Source organism: Aspergillus homomorphus (genome assembly GCF_003184865.1).
Source record: "Aspergillus homomorphus CBS 101889 unplaced genomic scaffold BO97scaffold_93, whole genome shotgun sequence".
NCBI classification, from domain to species: domain Eukaryota; kingdom Fungi; phylum Ascomycota; class Eurotiomycetes; order Eurotiales; family Aspergillaceae; genus Aspergillus; species Aspergillus homomorphus.
In genome coordinates, this window is record NW_020291979.1 from 1,267 (window position 1) to 17,877 (window position 16,611).

The window sequence follows — 16,611 nt, forward strand, 5'->3', positions numbered from 1 at the left end:
GAACGACTGCCCACTTGTACGCTCTCCCCGGGCGGCAATCCTCTCCCCCCCCAACACATCGTATATTCACATATCCTTGGGACTCTTTCATGAATACCTAAATCTTTCTTCTATTCATTTCTCTCCTTCATCCAATATTCCTGTTTTGGTCACTGTCTCCCGCCTGAGATTTTTCAATATCAATCATTCACCTCAGCGTTACTGACTGATCTCAAGAGGATATCCTTCTCTTGCAGCATTCCTTGGTATGTTCCTGATCTCGAACTCCACTTAGGACCTCAAAACTGCGAACCTTGGCTTTTGTTTGCATATGCAATCCTGTTCTCTGCTTTGCTGCTTCCGCAGACCCCACTAGCTCTGTTGTGTTCATTTCATGAAGCTGGCCGATCTTCGAACTGGTTTCACTCTCCTTGCAGCTGTGCTTGCTTCTACTGCCGAAAATCAACAACATCCGCTGAAACATGGAAGCTGATTGTCTGTCCAAAAGGTCATTTGCGCTGGTAGCAAGTGCGACTATATCGTGTGTCCCTGGAGCTGGTCGCAACAGTTGTGCCGCAGCCTTTGCGCCCACTCTCCACTACAGCTGCGATCCGGAAAGGGCAACACTCCCTTTCAAACGCAGGTGTATCTCACCAACCTCAGAATCAACCATGCCGGTGCAAACTAGCGCCCCAACACTCCCGGACTCGTTTCCGTCCTTCATGTCAGTATTTGGCGGACGGACGCTTGATTTTCCCGAGAAGGAAGAGCGAAGCACAGCACGCAAACCACTCCGTCTGCCTACCAATGTCACTATCAATACCTCGACGCGCCGTCCGTTTCATTACCAGCATCGTGCGAGCATTTCCTCCGTGACATCGGGCTCCACCGACTCTTCACCCACTACTACCATCTCCACCTTCGACTCGCCCTCGGTGGCGGATACATCCCCGAGTTCCTCCCCCGAGTCTCCGTCGTCAATGCCGTTGGCATTCAACAAATTCACCATGCCTCCGGCACGAAACTTCGAAAACCAGGCTTCCTCGACGAACAGCCTTGCACAAACTCCCTCAGATGCTTCGAGTCTTCCGCGGCCAGACTCCCCGGGTAGGCGGGCGCGAAACCTCAAAAATCTCTCACTGAGGATGCCCCCTCCCTGTCAGTCGCGCCCACCGATCGCAACAGCTTCCATGGTCGAAGGGACTTCCCACCATCTTTCGGCTCCTCCCTCTCCCGTGCACGTACCATTGAAGGGTATGCGCCGTAAACCGGCCAACTTGACCATCCGCACGCCGGGATTCGGGTCATTCTCCAACAACATCACCGAGCTTGTTCCTCCGACTCCGCACTCCTTGCGCCACACCGAATCATCACCGTCCCTGACCTCTGTCTTTTCTCCGTCTTTTGGCCCTAAGGGTGGTATGCAGCTTCCTCGACCTATGACGCATCATGGCGCCCGACGACCGTCGGCTACCTCGGAAAACAACCCGTCGCCTCTGCAAACAGTGGAGGATGAAGATTCAGCTTCGGGTGGGGTTTTACCTGAATTGGAGGAAGAAGACGACCACCTGGATTCTAGAGAATCTACGCGGCGTAGCGAGCGGGGATACCCCAATGGTCCTATCCAGATATACGATTCCGGCGTCTATCTTTACTTGGAACCGACCGCGCAAGAAGCATCTCAATTTGATGTCGTTGTGAATGTGGCCAAGGAAGTAGCGAATCCATTCACGAAAGCCAGCGCCAACACCGAGACCGTGGTGAGCGCTCTGCGCAATGGATCAGTCAGCCCTAAGCGCTTGTCTATTGCGGAGCCGTGGACAGCTGCCTCGGAAACGTCTTTCAAGTCCGCGTTCGAATATCCTCAAAGTGAGGCATCATCGCCCGCAACTCCCAAGAAGGATGCATCCGGACCGGAATATGTCCATGTTGGCTGGGATCATAATTCGGAAATCCTGGAAGATCTATACCCATTGTGTGAGCTGATTGACTCCCGCATTGCAAATGGAAAGAAAGTCCTTGTGCATTGCCAATTGGGAGCTAGCCGGTCGGCCTCGTTGGTCATTGCCTATGGTCTTTTCAAGAACCGAGACTTAGATTTCAACTCGATGTATGAAATTGTGAAGGAACGCAGCCGCTGGGTTGGCCCCAATATGAGCCTGATATATCAGCTGACGGATTTCCGCTCCCGGCTCATGCGTGGGGACCTCTCCAAGGCCGCTCCCGAAGAGTGGTTCGGCGAAAGTTCGCCAAAGGAGACTGAGCAGCGGCGCTCGCGAGCTTACAAGCGAGAGTCGGTCGAAACTTGCATTCCTGGCGATGAAAGTATATGCTCCGATGCGGAACCCTACTCATCCAAAGCCCTTTCGCAAGCGTCAATGTGCTCTTTGTCGGTGCCGTCCACCAACCAGACAACACCTGTGTCAATTGAGAGTCTGGGGTTCACCAAGTCCCTCACGCACAAACGAAGCATTTCGCCTCGACCATTGCCCCTACGACAGAGCTTCCATACCGGATTGGCGAGTGATACTACGCCTTCCAAACCGGCATCGCTTCCATGGCACATGGAAGCCGGGCCGTACTCGTATGCTAAGACCGACATGTTCATGCGGGAAGGCTCTGAGGAATCCAATGCTCTCTTCTCCCCGAGGACGACGGACTTCATGGCGGCGCCTGTTGCGCGGTCTGTTTCCGACGTCCTGGAGAATGATGGTCTCAACGGACTGCGGTTTCGGTCGCGGATCGCGGACCCGCGGTCTCCGCCTCCTGGGAACGAGCGGTTGATTATGAGAAATATTGATGAATTTCTGTGATTCTTGCCATATTTGTCTTCGAACTGCGAGGACTGGCCAATTGGGCGTCAGTCCTGAGAAATGATTCCATGACCTATTACCCATCCAACTATCGCCTGAACCGCACCCGTCAGGTTAAACATTCATTCTCTCCTTTTTGCAATCCCGCCATTTGTGGCATCGACACACTCCCTCATTTTCTTCCTCTCCACCTACTACTTTCCCTTCTCCTGTTTTCATCTGATTGATGAGTTGATGACCAAAGCGGGCTTTACGGTCGTTATTCCCCTTCATTTCTCCACATGTTTTTGGTCGGACTGCGGTCCCACCTATTTTGCATTTCAAGACCGAGTCGGTCGACATTGAGCATGCTTCCTGGTCAAGCGGCGCCGTGGTGTTATAAAAGATAAAGGGCGGCGAGGAATCGTGCCTGGTAACTTGTAATACTATTTTTTATTACGCGTTTCTTTCTTTGGGGGTGGTATACAGCTGCGGAATAATACCCTCGGCTTGATGGGGCAATGTGATGTTTGAATGTCGCGTGAGTTCGATTGTAACAGTAGTTAGTATGGAAAGTAGTCCGTGGGGCCCAGTCTCGGGATCCGGGGGAGCAATTCCAGAGGTTAGTAGGTTAGTTACGGCCTCCAATTCAACCTTCACAACCTTCAACACCCACCACACTCTCCTCAGGAATCCCAGGGCCATTGGAACCTGTGCACAACCACGCACCATGGCCGATAACCACCCAACATATCTAGAACCGAGCGAACTCGGCACGAAGGACTAGTGAGTGGCTTTTCTTTCTTTCTTTCTTTCTTTCTTTCTTGTCTTAACCTGAATGTTACCCCGCTACTACCCCTCCCGAATTTTTATCCGTGCCTTCCATTTTCAATGCCATACCAACGCAAACCCTACATATATACCCTACATACCCTACCCAGAACCCATCGCATCCAAATGAGATAGAGATAAAACTAACAACGAAGCGAAAAGCTGGGAAACCTTCTACGCGCGCACCCTCTCGCACCTCTCCTCCAAACAAACCGCCCACCCCTCGAAACCCACGCACACCGATCCTACCTCCAATTCCCAGAGCGATGACGGCAGCGAAGACGATGAAGACGAAGAGGATGATATCGACGATGACTCCGACCCCGGTACCTCGTGGTTCAGCGAGCATAATGCGCCTGACAAGGTGTTGGAGTTCTTGACGGGTGAGGAGTTCCCGTTGGCGCCTTGTAATACCCTTCCTACTCGTCGTGCTGCTCACGGGGTAATTGGGGGTGAGGGGGGCCAGGGGGAAGACGAACAGCCGAAGATCCTTGACCTTGGGACTGGAAATGGGAGCATGCTCGCGTTGTTGAGGAAGCGCGGTGGGTTTCGCGGGGAGATGGTTGGGGTGGATTACTCGGCGCAGAGTGTGGAGTTGGCGAGGCGGTTGCAGCGGTTGAGGATTCACAGGGCCTATCTTTCTGATTCGGAGGATGAAGATGGGGATTCAGAGGGTGAGGATGGGGGTGAGGAGGAGGAGGGGGGGGTTAAGGGGCCGGAGATTCGGTTTGAGGAGTGGGATATTCTGTCTTCGTCGCCTTCGGCGTTAATATCGTTACCGGATGGAGTGGAGGCGAAGGACAGGTTGGATTGGTTCCCCTACGAGCGGCGCGGGTTTGATATCGTCTTGGATAAGGGGACGTTTGATGCTGTTTCGTTGTCCGCGGAGGAGGTGCTGGTTCCTGCTGCTGCTCACGAGGAGCAGAGGAAGGACGGCAAAAAGGTGCAGAGGCGCGTTTGTGAACGCTACCCTGGCATTGCGAGGGCCTTGGTCAGGCCTGGCGGCTTCCTGGTCGTCACGAGTTGTAATTGGACTGAAGAGGAGTTGGTCGAGTGGTTCACGGCTGCGTCTGCGTCTGCTGGCCCGGATCTAAAAGATCGGTTGGTCGTTTGGGGGAGGGTCGAATATCCGCGCTTTCGCTTTGGGGGGAGGGAAGGGCAGGGCGTATGTACAGTTTGCTTTCAGAGGGTGGTTGATTGATCGGGGCGTCTTGATGTCTGCTACGCTTGTGGTCATAGCATAGCATAGCATCTCGTGTCATACCCTGTTTGCATATACAGCCAGCATTCTTACTCTCAATGTCAATATCTCCCTTCGTTTGAGGATGTGGTCAGGCAGTAGTTGGTCGGGTCGCTGTAGCGGGCATTGAGGATGTTGGCCTGAGTCGCTTTGGAATGAAGATGCACGTCGAGGTCTTTGACATTCTAATGGTCAGATCACAAGTCATGACAACTGAGAAAAAAAAATGGAGGTTTGAGTAGAGCAGTTCATCATGCTGGAGAGAGGCGTGTGCTCGAGACAAGGATGCTTTGATGTTGTTGTGTTGTCGTGTTTGCTTGCGTTGTTGAAGAAAGACAATCGAGATACTATTGATTGCAAGTTGCGGTGGTGATGCAGTCCCCACCAGACTCGAGAAGAGTCAAAAGTGGCCCGACTAGGTGGCTGACCTCCCCACTGGGCAGTAGCACAAATACTCCAGCTATCTAGGGAATCTATCTAGTCTACCAGTCAGAAGCTTATCCTACAATTGGGGCGAGATGACACAAAACAATCAATGGCTAGTAATGCTCTGTGGTTTGTTAATACGGCTAAATGCAAGGCAAACAACCAACGTGAGTGGGAGAGTGAAGAACTGCCGAAAGGATTGTCGGGACATTCCAGGGTGTTGACTGTTGACAGGTGGTCGGCCTCAATGGATCGAACCACCTCTGCAGCTGCATCCCGGTCGGACCAATGCGTCTGTCTCCAAGGTATCAATTGATTTACCACAGCATTTATGTTGCCATGTCCAGCACGGAGATGATTTCCTTCCTGACGATCGATGGGTTTGCCTTCGGGTGTGAGCTGAGCTACTTACTTACTTTCTTCGATCCTAGACTACTCCTACTCGTACGCAGCAATAGCAACGGCATCAGCGTCAGCATCAGCACCAGCACAAAACAGCTGCATCCAACGTGTCTTGGCGCAAGTGCACCATCGCCTCCGTTCCGACCAGCACAACAACAACTCCAGTTCTGAAACTTGTCTCTCCCAGTTATTTCTTGCCGGGTATCCTCCCTCCTGCCCCTTCTCGGCCGTGGTTATTTGCAGCAGCAGGACTAGCATTGGGCGATGGGCTCCGACAGACGGAGTGAGGTCAAAGTGGATCCGTCTGGAATGTGCACAACGTCATCCCGAGTTGGACGGGATTTTCTTTCTCCCCCCAAACTGGGCAGCAGTTCAACAAGAATTCCATGAATGTTGGCGGAGTAATCCTTCTATTAATTTTTTTTCCCTCGTGGTCATCATAAGCAACACATGATCATCTTCTTTTTGTCAATCGGCTCGGTTCAGGCTCCGATGGCTGCGTGCCTGGCAATCCTTCGTCGATCAGGAACATTAACCCAGGGAAGAGAGGGGGCTTGATTTATTCTCGCCAGGTCAGCAAGTCAGACAGTCAGACAGACAGCCAAGTCAGGCTCAACGATCGTGACGTAGGGTCCGACGATAGGGAAAGGGATAAAAGAAGCCTAATAGGAGAAAGGGAAAGGGTGAAGGGCGACTCCACTCGGGGCCACGGCCAGGCTGCCGGCCAGCCTGGTTAGCAGATCAGAGTCCACCTCAGTTTGGGAGTTGAATAGGATCCTCGAAGTAGGGGAGGGGGGAAGGTCAGCAACGTCTTCTTAAAATAAGAGATGGTGGGAGATGTCACGGGGTAAATAGATCGACGGGACTTTGAGGGAAATCCTGGGTAACAAACGAACCCCCTCCATGACATTCCAGGCTTTTTTTTTTATTTTTTTTTTACTTTTGACAGGAGTTGACTCTGTTGTTGTTGTTTTTGTCTCTGTCCCAGGGACATTCAACACTAAACCCGGATAAGTAACTGGGCTGGGAACTCCACACTCACTCTTTGAGTCTCAACCTTGAAGAGAGACTCCAGAGAAAGATTAAGGTCGTGTTCACAGTTCCAAGTTACCCGTTACCCTGACGGTACCAAACTCAACCGGAGCAAGAGCGGGCGCTTCCCCCGGCCCCTCTATCCAAGCCCCGTACGGTACGGTCAGCTCGGATGACATCATGCTCCCCCACTCGGTTGAAGCAGCTCCGTTCAATGCTCCAGGCTCCCTCCAGGCCCTAGACCGGTCCATGATGAGCGGGCGTAATTACTGTATGGTTTATCATGGCTAGCGACGGCCACGGGGGCGGGAGGGAGGCCCCGATCAGCCTGAGTGATTTTTAGTTGTATTTCAACTCGGTTTTCACGTTACAACTTCCAAGTTACACGCGCAATCATCATGATTGTTCGTGGGACAATTGAATCGTCTTTCTCCCTCGTAATCGCGGGATTCAATGGTACTGTCCCAACTGTACTTTCTGGTTTGACTTTTGTTTTCTCTCTTATTTTTTTGGGGAAGTTGATCTCCCGACTGTTCTTTTCTGGAGGGAACAAAGAATGAAGCATCCGACCTGATGGGACTGTGAATGAAGAAAGCGACTGACTGTCTCGGAGGATTTGGCCTCTTCCCATTGCAGCCACACCAGCTGATCGATCCTAGCCTCGCAGGTGACCGCGCAGCAGTGCCTCTCGGCCTCCACTAGAACACTCATAATAGTAACAATAACAACAACAACCACAACAACTATGCTGCAGAATCACGTTGACACTGAAGAGATAGACCATCAAAAAAGTGAGAAAGACAGACAGTGTCACTTCAACTTTTTTATTTTTTTTTAGCGTTGGGAAAGCATCCTTTGTCTGGACCGAGACCCGTGACATCCGGGCACTGGCTGATATCATCCACGATTCCACTTCTCGGAAGGCAGATGCGAGTGGAGCAAATAACATCCCAGAATTGCCTGGTTGTTCGGCCTGTTCTGCTGTTCGTTTGCTGGTTTGTTAGTCAGGAACCGGCCCAGCCCTGACTGACCTAGAAATCTAGTCTGTTCTCTGCGATCATTCGCTCTCTTTCTCTTCATTGAGTGTGGCTTGGTGACTTTCCAGAACCAACCCAAGAGAAGGAAAGAAAAGAAAAGAAAAGAAGAAGAAAAAGCTGCTTCTGCTTTGGCTGGGGAAAGACCCGCGTGGACTAAACAGTCTTCTGGTTTTTGGACGGTAATTGAGTCGAATCCAGAGCGGATCGCCCGACCCCCGCATTGCTGGATTACTAGCAAAAACCCAATCCAGTCATTTACAGGGAATCCTGTGGCGCTGCCTTTCCTAATCCATTTTTATTCGCATTGGGGGGATTTATTAAAAATAAATTTAGAGAGGAGGGGGGAGGGGGGGGCATTGAGGAGGGAGACCGAGGGTGTAAGAGAGAGAGACTAAGAGCAAGAGGAGGAGAAGAACCCCCGCAAAAGATAGGGAATAGTCAAGAGTAAAAGTAGTAGCAATAATCAAATAATAATAAATCTAATTCCTCTCCCCCCTCTTCTTTTCTCTCTTTACTAGAGTAAATTCAGCAATTAATTCCCTGAGTAATGATGACTGATGCATGTAATTAACTATCGTTGATTCTCTCTCTCTCTCTCTCTTTCTTTTTTTATGATTATTATCAGTAATCTCAGTAGTAAGTACTGAGTATCAGCAGTATCAGTAGTGACAATAGTGCAATCGTACTAGACTGGACCTCGTGCAGCCATCCAATCCATTCATTCATTCACTTGTTGTATTCACTCATTCCTCTTTCCTGCAGCTGCTGCTCTACACCTTTTCTTTTCCCTAACTTTAACTTACTCACTCTGTTCTCCTCTTTTTTTTTTTTCTTTTATCCTTTTGCTCTCTCCCCCTTCGTCCCTTTCCCCTCTTGCTTTCAATTTCCCCTCTCCATCTCTTCCTCTTCCACCTCCACCTCCCTCCTCCTTTTCTTCCTTTTCTACTCACACTCCCTTCCCCCAATAACTTCTACTTACGAAACACTTTCATATCTTCTTCATACCCCCAATTGACTCCATCTCTCAATTGCCCAGTAAATCTCTCCTTTTAATTGGCCCTGAACCTTCCTGGTGCTTAGCCTGACAGGTACCTCGCTCTGCCGCTCGTCTCCCTGGATTTTTGCCCGCCAGCTGAATTCCTTTGCCTCCTCTTCTTTCAATTTATTTCTCTCTCCTCTTTCCTCTCCTCCCACTTCCTCTCCATTCCTCTCTTCCCCCTCTCCATCGCTAGATCAAAGCAGCCCGAAATCTTTTTTGGTCCTATCTGCTACTCTTCTTACCTCTGGACTGCACGGGACCCATAGCCCGACAGTCCACGTACTAAACATGGCCTCTTTCAAGGTACCGTGCTCTCTTTGCTTTTCCTGGACTTTTTCCGTGGATGGCGTGCTCTCCGGACAATCAGCACTATTGAAATCTCCCCCGACAATAGTCCCGACTAACCACTCCGATCTCGTAAATAGGAATTGTCCCTTTCTCGCCCGCTTCCTCAATCCAACTCCCGTCATCACTCCCATTCCATCTCGCTCGGTGCGGTCAACGCCAATCATCGGGTGACTCGTCGCAAGAGTGTCACCACAGCCGCTGCTGCTAATGCGGCTGCTGCTGCGGTCGCTGCATCCTTGAAAGAATCGGGCGATTCCATGGGAATTCCGATGCCCGCACACCGCCGTGGAAGTCGGAAAGGCTGGGAATCCAGCTCGGTCGGAGCCCCCTCCGGCTTCGGCTCTTATCTGTCTCGCAGCATGAACAGCCCCAGCCAGGAACCCCCGGTCGCTCGCAGGACCTCCCCTTCCCATTCCACCACCATCACCACCCCCGCAACAATCACCGAGAACGCCGCTCCTATTTCCTCCGACGCCAGCAACCCAGCTGCCAAGCCAGTCACCACCAAGAACCGCAACCGACGGGCCAGCGAAGGTGCCCACCAGGTCAAACCCGAGGGGAAGCGGTCCATGGCCGAGCTTCGCTGCGAGCGTTGCGGGAAAGGGTATAAGCATGGCAGCTGCTTGTCCAAGCATATGTGTGTATCCTCCCCCCATGCCATCCGGCCACCGGGCTCGGTCCGGAGCAAATGCGCCATGTCGGCTCTGTCCCAGGTCGCCCTCGTGGTCATTCCGCTCCCTTCGAATCTCTCCTTCCCCCGATGGATCGCAGTGGATTGACGTTTATTGGCACCACAGGTGGGAACATGACCCTGCATGGGCAATCACTTCGAAACTCTTGATTTCCAAGCACCAACAGGTGCAATTGCTGGAGGCCGCCTCCGTCCTGGTCACTATGACTCAGGAGGATCCGGATGAGAACGCTGAAGCCGACTCGGAGATCTCATCCTCCTCACCGGACGCATCGTCGGAGCTTCGGGAGGGTCTCAGTTCCGCCGAGACGACTCCGCCCCCGATGGACGAGGATGAGGACGACGATGAAGACATGTCCATGGAGCCCACGGCCGACAAGCGATTCAGCGTTAGCAATGCCTCGGGTCTCTTCTCGCATTCCTATCAGTCCGGACCCTCAAGCTCGTTCACGAGCAGCGCTCCCTGGGCGTCTCCAGCATTCTCCCATGTCCGGCAGTCGAGCATCGACACGCGCCCTTCCACCGCGGAAGCTAAACTGCACGAGGACGACGAAGCCGATCTGGCAGCTGCCATTGGCCTCTGCAACTTTGGCACCCCTCGCATGGGCCCTGTACCGCTGTCTCCGAGCGTGCCGCCAGTGCCTTCCCTCCCAACCCGATTCCTCGATCAACGCAGTTCCTCCGACAGCCAGAGTCACAGCTTAGATCAGTCCAATACAGGCCTCGCCAACGCGGCCTTTTCGAACCCCACTCCCAACATCTTCCTTTCCCTTCCATACAACCCCTCGTTGTCTTACAAGGTCTCCGATGAGCGCGAAGTTCGAACGGGCGGAGCGGCAGACCGTGCCAAACGGCAAACCCGCAATGCAGACGTTGATTTCAGCAGTCGGCCAGCTCAGGCAGACGATGATGACGATGGCATCTTCGGCCGGATGGAAGAATAAATGGGATCCCTATTCCTGACGACCGTCCTCTACACTCATTTCCCCCCCACCACTCTCCTATCCGATCCCTATCCTTCTATCTTCTTTCCGCCGAGGCCGCTGTATCCACAGCCATTGACCCCATCACCCTGACGACATGTACGAGATTGCGTGGCTTTTTGTAAATGTTGATATTCTATTTCTCGTGTTGGAGTTGGAACACCCCTTTTGCATGTATCGCAGATTTTCTATATCGATTTGTATAACCCCAGCGCCGGCTGTGGCTGGATTTGTCTGCCGCAACCGCACACTTACTACTACTCACTCACACATTGACTGATTGACTCCACCTATACCAATTTCATTTGTTTTTCTTTTTTCTTTGTCACTTGTGCACCTTCCACTGTACTTTTTTAGCCCATTGGGGAGAGAAACCTCTCGAATTGCATGCACGCATCCGATCCGTCGATTCTACATGGTGATCGTACCCTCTTGCTACTTGGATCTAACATGGCACGCAAAGCGAACGACACCAACCGAATCGGCGAACTCGTTCTATTTATCTTATCTCATGTCCGTCGAGTCTCACGGTATCGACCGACCCAATCACCTACTCACCATCGATGTTCTTTTTTGCCTGTCTGCCTGCCTGTCTGTCTGTCTGGATGAATTGAATGAACAAAGCCGGGGTAGGGGTAGCCCCCATAGGTACCCCCGCGGTTTGTCTTTTCGAACTCATGTTTCGAATTCTGTTTCCACCTTCTGTATAAAGGGAATCAAATCTTCTTTTCTGAACCTGACTTATTTTCTATACCTTCAACCTCGGGTCCTCGTTGGCGTGACATTTGTGCACTGTAATCAATTCTCCCCCGTAACTAGACTACTGTATGTATGTATGTATATGTGCCCGCCCGTGCTCCAGCGCTCACCGCTGGACCGAGGTGAGGAGCGCGATAGTTTCCCCTTCCGGTAAATAGGTGACTGCCCAGCCCGGGCCTGCCATTCTAGGTAGGGACCGTACTTGTACAAGGTTAGTAGTTTTCTACCTCCGCCCGCTCAGTCTAGTATCTTAAGAGCGGAGGTAGACCACATTTATCCTGGCAAACGTAGGTTGAGTTCCTTCGTGCTAATGGAGTAGGTAAGTAATAGGTAGATAAGTCGCTATCTCGGCTCCATCCCTACTCATTCCAATGTGATTGCTACTGCGGGATCTTCTGTCTGATCCGTACCAATCCTAGTACAGGAACTATCAGAGTAGCAGCTCAGCGTGGACCAAAGAACGGTTGAATATATGTATATATGTATGGATGCATGCTCGTGTGAAAGTGAGATACCGTCCCTCATTGATGTATAGTTACATGCGTTATCTCAGTACAAGAAACCAAAGTCGGGGGTGGGGGGTGGTTTGGCCCTCCCATCCAATTCGAGAGTACAAATAACACCGTATGCTCTGAGAGGTTGAGAACGCTGAAGGAAGAACGATAGGAGGAGCACTTTATCTCACACATATCGAACAATTAATCTTCCTCGGGGGGGATAGCAAGACAATGAGGAAATGAGCATAGTGGAGAGGTATAAAACGAAATATATAATGGGGGGCTTTTTGGAAAAAGGACGAGGGCAAAGAAAAGAAGAACAAACGCCAGCCAGCCTCCTCTCCCGCAGAGTCCGCTGGGCGTCAGATCGAACTCGGCGTGGACCCCTCCCTCGTAACTCCGTGAAACTCCCGTATGAGATGAATGGAAGGTAGAAAGAAACCGGATAAAAAACAAATCAGAAGTAGTCGTTACGCATGCATGTACCCGTTCCCGCTCCCCCTTTCCCGTCCTTTTGTGCGACCCGTTCGCCCCGTGTCATGGATGTCGTGGGGGTGGCATCACGACTCGTTCGCAGGCCCGCCACCGGGCCCGCTGGTGTCACCGAAGACCGGGAAATTGTTCGACATGTCCGCCCAATCCCATTCAATGGTCATCGGCATTTGCCACAGATCTTGCGGGACGAATGGTTGTTGGAAGGACGAGAGGGGTGTGTCGGCCGAGGTGGTCGTGAAGGGTGGTTGATCGCCAAACCGTACGCCGTCAAGGTTGTGTGGGCTGAGCATTTCGAAATCGGGACCCAGGCCGGCTAGGCTATGTATGGTTTCCTGAAGGTTCGGAGGGAGGCCACTACCGGCTGCAGGGAAGGCTTGGTCGGGAACAAAGTTGCGTGTTGCGGTGGGCGCATTACCCGTGGGCTGATTGTTCTGACCTGTCGGGAATGAGGACGATGCAAGGGGCACTGCTGTTGCAGCGGCGGAGGGTGCATCTGATGTTTTCATGGCGGGGGTCGTGGGGGACTGATTTCCGTTGGATGTTTGTTGCTGGTTCTTGGGATCATCGGAGGTGGCTTTGCGCTTCTTCTTCGAATGGGACTCCCTCTCCGCCTTGTCGAGAACCACCTGCGCGATTCGTTCAAACTCGCCACATAGAGTGAGCATGCGTTTGATACTTCCGTTTGACTCATCGGATACCAGCGTCGACAGGAAATTGACCACCACGTTCATCAGCTTCACATCCGAGCGCGCTCGTGCATCATTGGGGTTTTGAAGGATATTGGCGAATAGAGTGACCAATGCAGAGACGGGGTAATATAAGATCAACCTAGGGCTTGTTAGCAGGCATCTCTGCAGCCCGCAGAATATGTACTAACCAGACACATGCGAAGTCGCCTTGCGGAATGTATTTGATGAGGTTGATGGACGCTCGAGCGGCAGTCACGCAAAGAACTGCCGACAGGAACACCCTGGGGTTCAATGGCCTGGCGTTGAGACCTTGAATGGCATAGTTGGACAGGCGGCTTGTCCAGTATCCATGATGTACAGACATTCGATGGATTGTTGTCAAGCAGTTGTAGTAAGCGAAATGAAGAACGACGACATGCAGGATCAACGGCGTATGGGTAGCTTTGATCTCATTCTCTGGGCGGAAATCGAGTGGTATGCTATCTTTCCAATCTTCCAATTCTTTGTCGAGCTCTCCAATGGTGTTCAACAGTTCGCCATCCGACTGTTTCGACGCTTTCGCTGAATATAGTCGCTTGTACACTCGACTTCCAATAGTAGCAAAGCGACACATCGACCTGAAAAGGTTGAATTTGCTCTTTCCATCCGACAGCGGCACATTGCCAATGTTGTCAGGGGGATCTTCACTCGGTAATTCGACATTCATATCATCATCGTCCTGAACCGGTGGGCGGCCGGAACGGAGACATAGACTAGTTGAGAATCAGTGAGCGTAGCTCCAACAAGGAAAACTGCTTGACTTACTCTTTATCAAGCAAATAAGCAATCCAAAACACCCGCTTGCGCTGTTCGACTTCGACGGGGTTCAAACCAAACCCAGAGCCACGTTTATGCAGCCCTATGCTGTGAGACAGCCGAATAGCTGCCGCGACAAGGAAGAAAGATGGTTGCGGGTTGGGGGTACCTTGTAAGAAAAGTGACTGGAACAATGTTAACAATCTGCGTAAACTCGCACAAGAAGCCACTAACCATTCCCAGCAAGGCTTGAACGCTCAGTAAATCCGTATTGCGCATAGTGAGCTCGGTTAGAACAGCCATTGCGTTCTTGAGGTAAAGCCACGCTTTTTTGTCTTCCTCTTGTGGCACTAAGTTGTTCATGACCCGGATTCTATGCGCGATCGCCAGAACAACGTTGATACTAGCCCACCAGCCGGAGCCTTCATACGGGTCGCGGGAATATTGCCGTTCCACAAGATGCATGAAAGTCGGTTCATGGAAAAGCGGGAACATGCAATTAAAGTTCGCAAAGAAGTCTTGAAAAAGGGACATTGCTTCTTCTTTCGGCGGTAATGGCTTGAAAACTCGACGGGCGAATATATCGCTGAAGATCTCCGGCTTCCAATACATCCACTTATTGTCGTCGATATATGCGGAAGAGATCATATCCTGAAACGAAGAGTCGCCTGTTTTCTCATTCACCCATTGTATGCCTTTCGGAGAGAATATCGAGAAACCCGATGACGAGCCTGTCGCGGCATGTCAGCTTAGACTCCGGATATGATTCCTGCATAGATACTGACCAATATACCTCGTCTCTCCACAATTGTTCGTCACAAGCGAGCACATCATATCCGACAGACCTTCAACTTCATTTTCAGATTCCTTCGGCGAGTCTGGAGATGTAGGGGCCGTATGCGGGCTTGACTGAGATTCGACGCGGGGGGTAGAGTGATGCGAGGAGGCTTGTTGAGATTGGTTATTAGAGTTGGAAGCATTGAATCTCCCCGGACTTTTTGGGAGACTCAGCCCACCGTTCGCCAAAGATCGATCGGCCAGGCGGCGTTCTAGGGTTCCGAGGTCGGTCTTTCCTCCATCTTCCTCCGAAAGTAGGCCTGAGAGGCGCAGTAGAGATTCCATCCTCCCCAGTCGATTTTCCAGCCCTTCGATGTATTTGGCACTACTCGACCCCAGAGTGTTAGCGCAGAACGGAGGATGACAGGACGGCTAGTTGAGAGCAAGGCTCACCCTTTGGGCGGATTCCGCTTTTTCTCGACCTGTGTGAAGACACAATCGGTCTTGTAGTTGATGCAGTGGGAGCACTTAGGCATCTTGCCATCGCATTTGATCTTCTTCTTCCGGCACATATCACAGGCCTAGACGGAGCATGGTCAGCCCATTGCCGGACAGACAACCAGCGCAGTGTGTCAAATCACACGACCAGCGACTCACCCTGGCGATTCTTCTTCTCTTAGCGTCATTGGTATCATCACCCATGCCCATTGAGGCATCTTCCTGGAACGCCGCATTGTGGTGAGCGGAGGGGATCGGCGAAGTGTCATGAGGATAGCCGCCGAAAAACTGCTGCTGCTGGTTCATGAGCATGGGCATGTCGAAGCCCATGCCGTCGGGGCCTTCCCCGATGCCATCCATTGCGACAGAGCGAGGACAGGAGGATATTCGAGTTGTATGAGAAAGTCCTCTATGACGAAGTGGAGTAGTCTTTAGACCGAGCGGGTAATGATTGAGTCGAGTCGAAATCGGGCTGGATGCGGGGTTACTTCCCGGCGACGTCAATGAAATGCAAATGCAAGCCAACCGTTGATTCGCGATAAGGAATGACTAGGGGTGAGCTTGTCGAGGAGCCAGATTCGATGAAGAAGTGCGCATCCACCTGAAGTGGAAAAAAGAGCCAACAGGGAAAAGAAAAAACGGGGCTTTAGGGAAAGAAAGAAAAACGGTGATGATAATTAACGGAGAGTTAGTTTTGGTTAGCGGATGGACAGACGGAGAATGGGTGGATTATTGAGTAATCCACTTTCTTCCCCGATACGATACAGGCACGTGGCGACTCGGCCTATTTGTCCCCTTCTCGGCTCTGGCCGGCGTTATAAGGAGATAAGAAGGGAGAGGGAGGGGGGGGGGGGGGGGGAGAGAGAGAGAGAGAGAGAGAGAGAGAGAGAGAGAGAGAGAGAGAGAGAGAGAGAGAGAGAGAGAGAGAGAGAGAGAGAGAGAGAGAGCGAGAGAGAGAGATAGAGAGAGAGAGAAAAGGAGAAGAGTAGGAATAATCAGGGGCTATTCAAAAATGATAGAATGTTTTGTCTGAGTAGAGTGTGAATCGAAGCAATAATGGGACCGGATCAATTCGCAAATCTGATCCGAGCAGAAGCTGACAGGAAGAGGGAGAGAAGGGGAGGGAAAAAAAAGAAAAAGGAAGACGGATGAGTTGAGAGGGTCAAGAGATAGAGCTTTGCAAATTGCATCCGGACAGACAGACAGATAGATAGACAGACAGACATGCCCATAGCTTGCTGTCTCATCCACTGTCATACACACCTGTCAAAAAAGAGTGAGAATGAGAGAGAATGACGGCA

The 16,611-nt window shown here is 51.6% G+C and overlaps 5 protein-coding genes across 5 annotated transcripts; 3 read left to right on the forward strand and 2 right to left on the reverse strand.

Moving 5' to 3' along the window:
- Positions 1–241: 241 nt before the first annotated feature.
- On the forward strand, positions 242–3,045 carry dspD (putative protein-tyrosine phosphatase). The gene is made up of 2 exons (XM_025691118.1): positions 242–245; positions 505–3,045. Exon 2 carries the CDS (start codon positions 651–653, stop codon positions 2,790–2,792), a length of 2,142 nt encoding a protein of 713 aa, XP_025545860.1. The 5' UTR covers positions 242–245; positions 505–650; the 3' UTR covers positions 2,793–3,045.
- A 456-nt stretch (positions 3,046–3,501) lies between these two features.
- Positions 3,502–4,803, forward strand: BO97DRAFT_358154 (putative S-adenosylmethionine-dependent methyltransferase; the record flags this gene model as incomplete). Its single annotated transcript, XM_025692241.1, has 3 exons — positions 3,502–3,557; positions 3,765–4,030; positions 4,076–4,803. 3 exons carry the CDS (start codon positions 3,502–3,504, stop codon positions 4,801–4,803), a joined length of 1,050 nt encoding a protein of 349 aa, XP_025545861.1.
- Positions 4,804–9,066: 4,263 nt separating this feature from the next.
- Positions 9,067–10,761, forward strand: BO97DRAFT_438968 (putative C2H2 finger domain protein; the record flags this gene model as incomplete). Its single annotated transcript, XM_025697944.1, has 3 exons — positions 9,067–9,081; positions 9,204–9,763; positions 9,924–10,761. The coding sequence occupies 3 exons, from the start codon at positions 9,067–9,069 to the stop codon at positions 10,759–10,761; spliced, it is 1,413 nt and encodes a 470-aa protein (XP_025545862.1).
- Positions 10,762–11,867: 1,106 nt separating this feature from the next.
- On the reverse strand, positions 11,868–12,189 carry BO97DRAFT_287121 (uncharacterized protein). The gene has a single exon (XM_025691119.1). It carries the CDS (start codon positions 12,082–12,084, stop codon positions 11,923–11,925), a length of 162 nt encoding a protein of 53 aa, XP_025545863.1. The 5' UTR covers positions 12,085–12,189; the 3' UTR covers positions 11,868–11,922.
- A 364-nt stretch (positions 12,190–12,553) lies between these two features.
- atrR (transcription factor atrR) lies at positions 12,554–15,842 on the reverse strand. The gene is made up of 7 exons (XM_025691120.1): positions 15,470–15,842; positions 15,266–15,393; positions 14,821–15,197; positions 14,270–14,766; positions 14,045–14,220; positions 13,429–13,992; positions 12,554–13,379 (listed from the first exon to the last, which is right to left on the reverse strand). The coding sequence occupies exons 1-7, from the start codon at positions 15,668–15,670 to the stop codon at positions 12,617–12,619; spliced, it is 2,706 nt and encodes a 901-aa protein (XP_025545864.1). The 5' UTR covers positions 15,671–15,842; the 3' UTR covers positions 12,554–12,616.
- Between the last annotated feature and the right edge of the window lie 769 nt (positions 15,843–16,611).

Coding starts and splice junctions, on each gene's coding strand:
- dspD (XM_025691118.1), top strand. CDS start 651: ATGCCGGTGCAAACTAGCGCCCCAACACTCCCGGACTCGTTTCCGTCC.
- BO97DRAFT_287121 (XM_025691119.1), bottom strand. CDS start 12,084: ATGAGGGACGGTATCTCACTTTCACACGAGCATGCATCCATACATATA.
- atrR (XM_025691120.1), bottom strand. CDS start 15,670: ATGGATGGCATCGGGGAAGGCCCCGACGGCATGGGCTTCGACATGCCC. Junction 15,394..15,469: donor AGAGAAGAAGAATCGCCAGG/GTGAGTCGCTGG, acceptor TGCTCCGTCTAG/GCCTGTGATATGTGCCGGAA. Junction 15,198..15,265: donor AAGCGGAATCCGCCCAAAGG/GTGAGCCTTGCT, acceptor GGGGTCGAGTAG/TGCCAAATACATCGAAGGGC.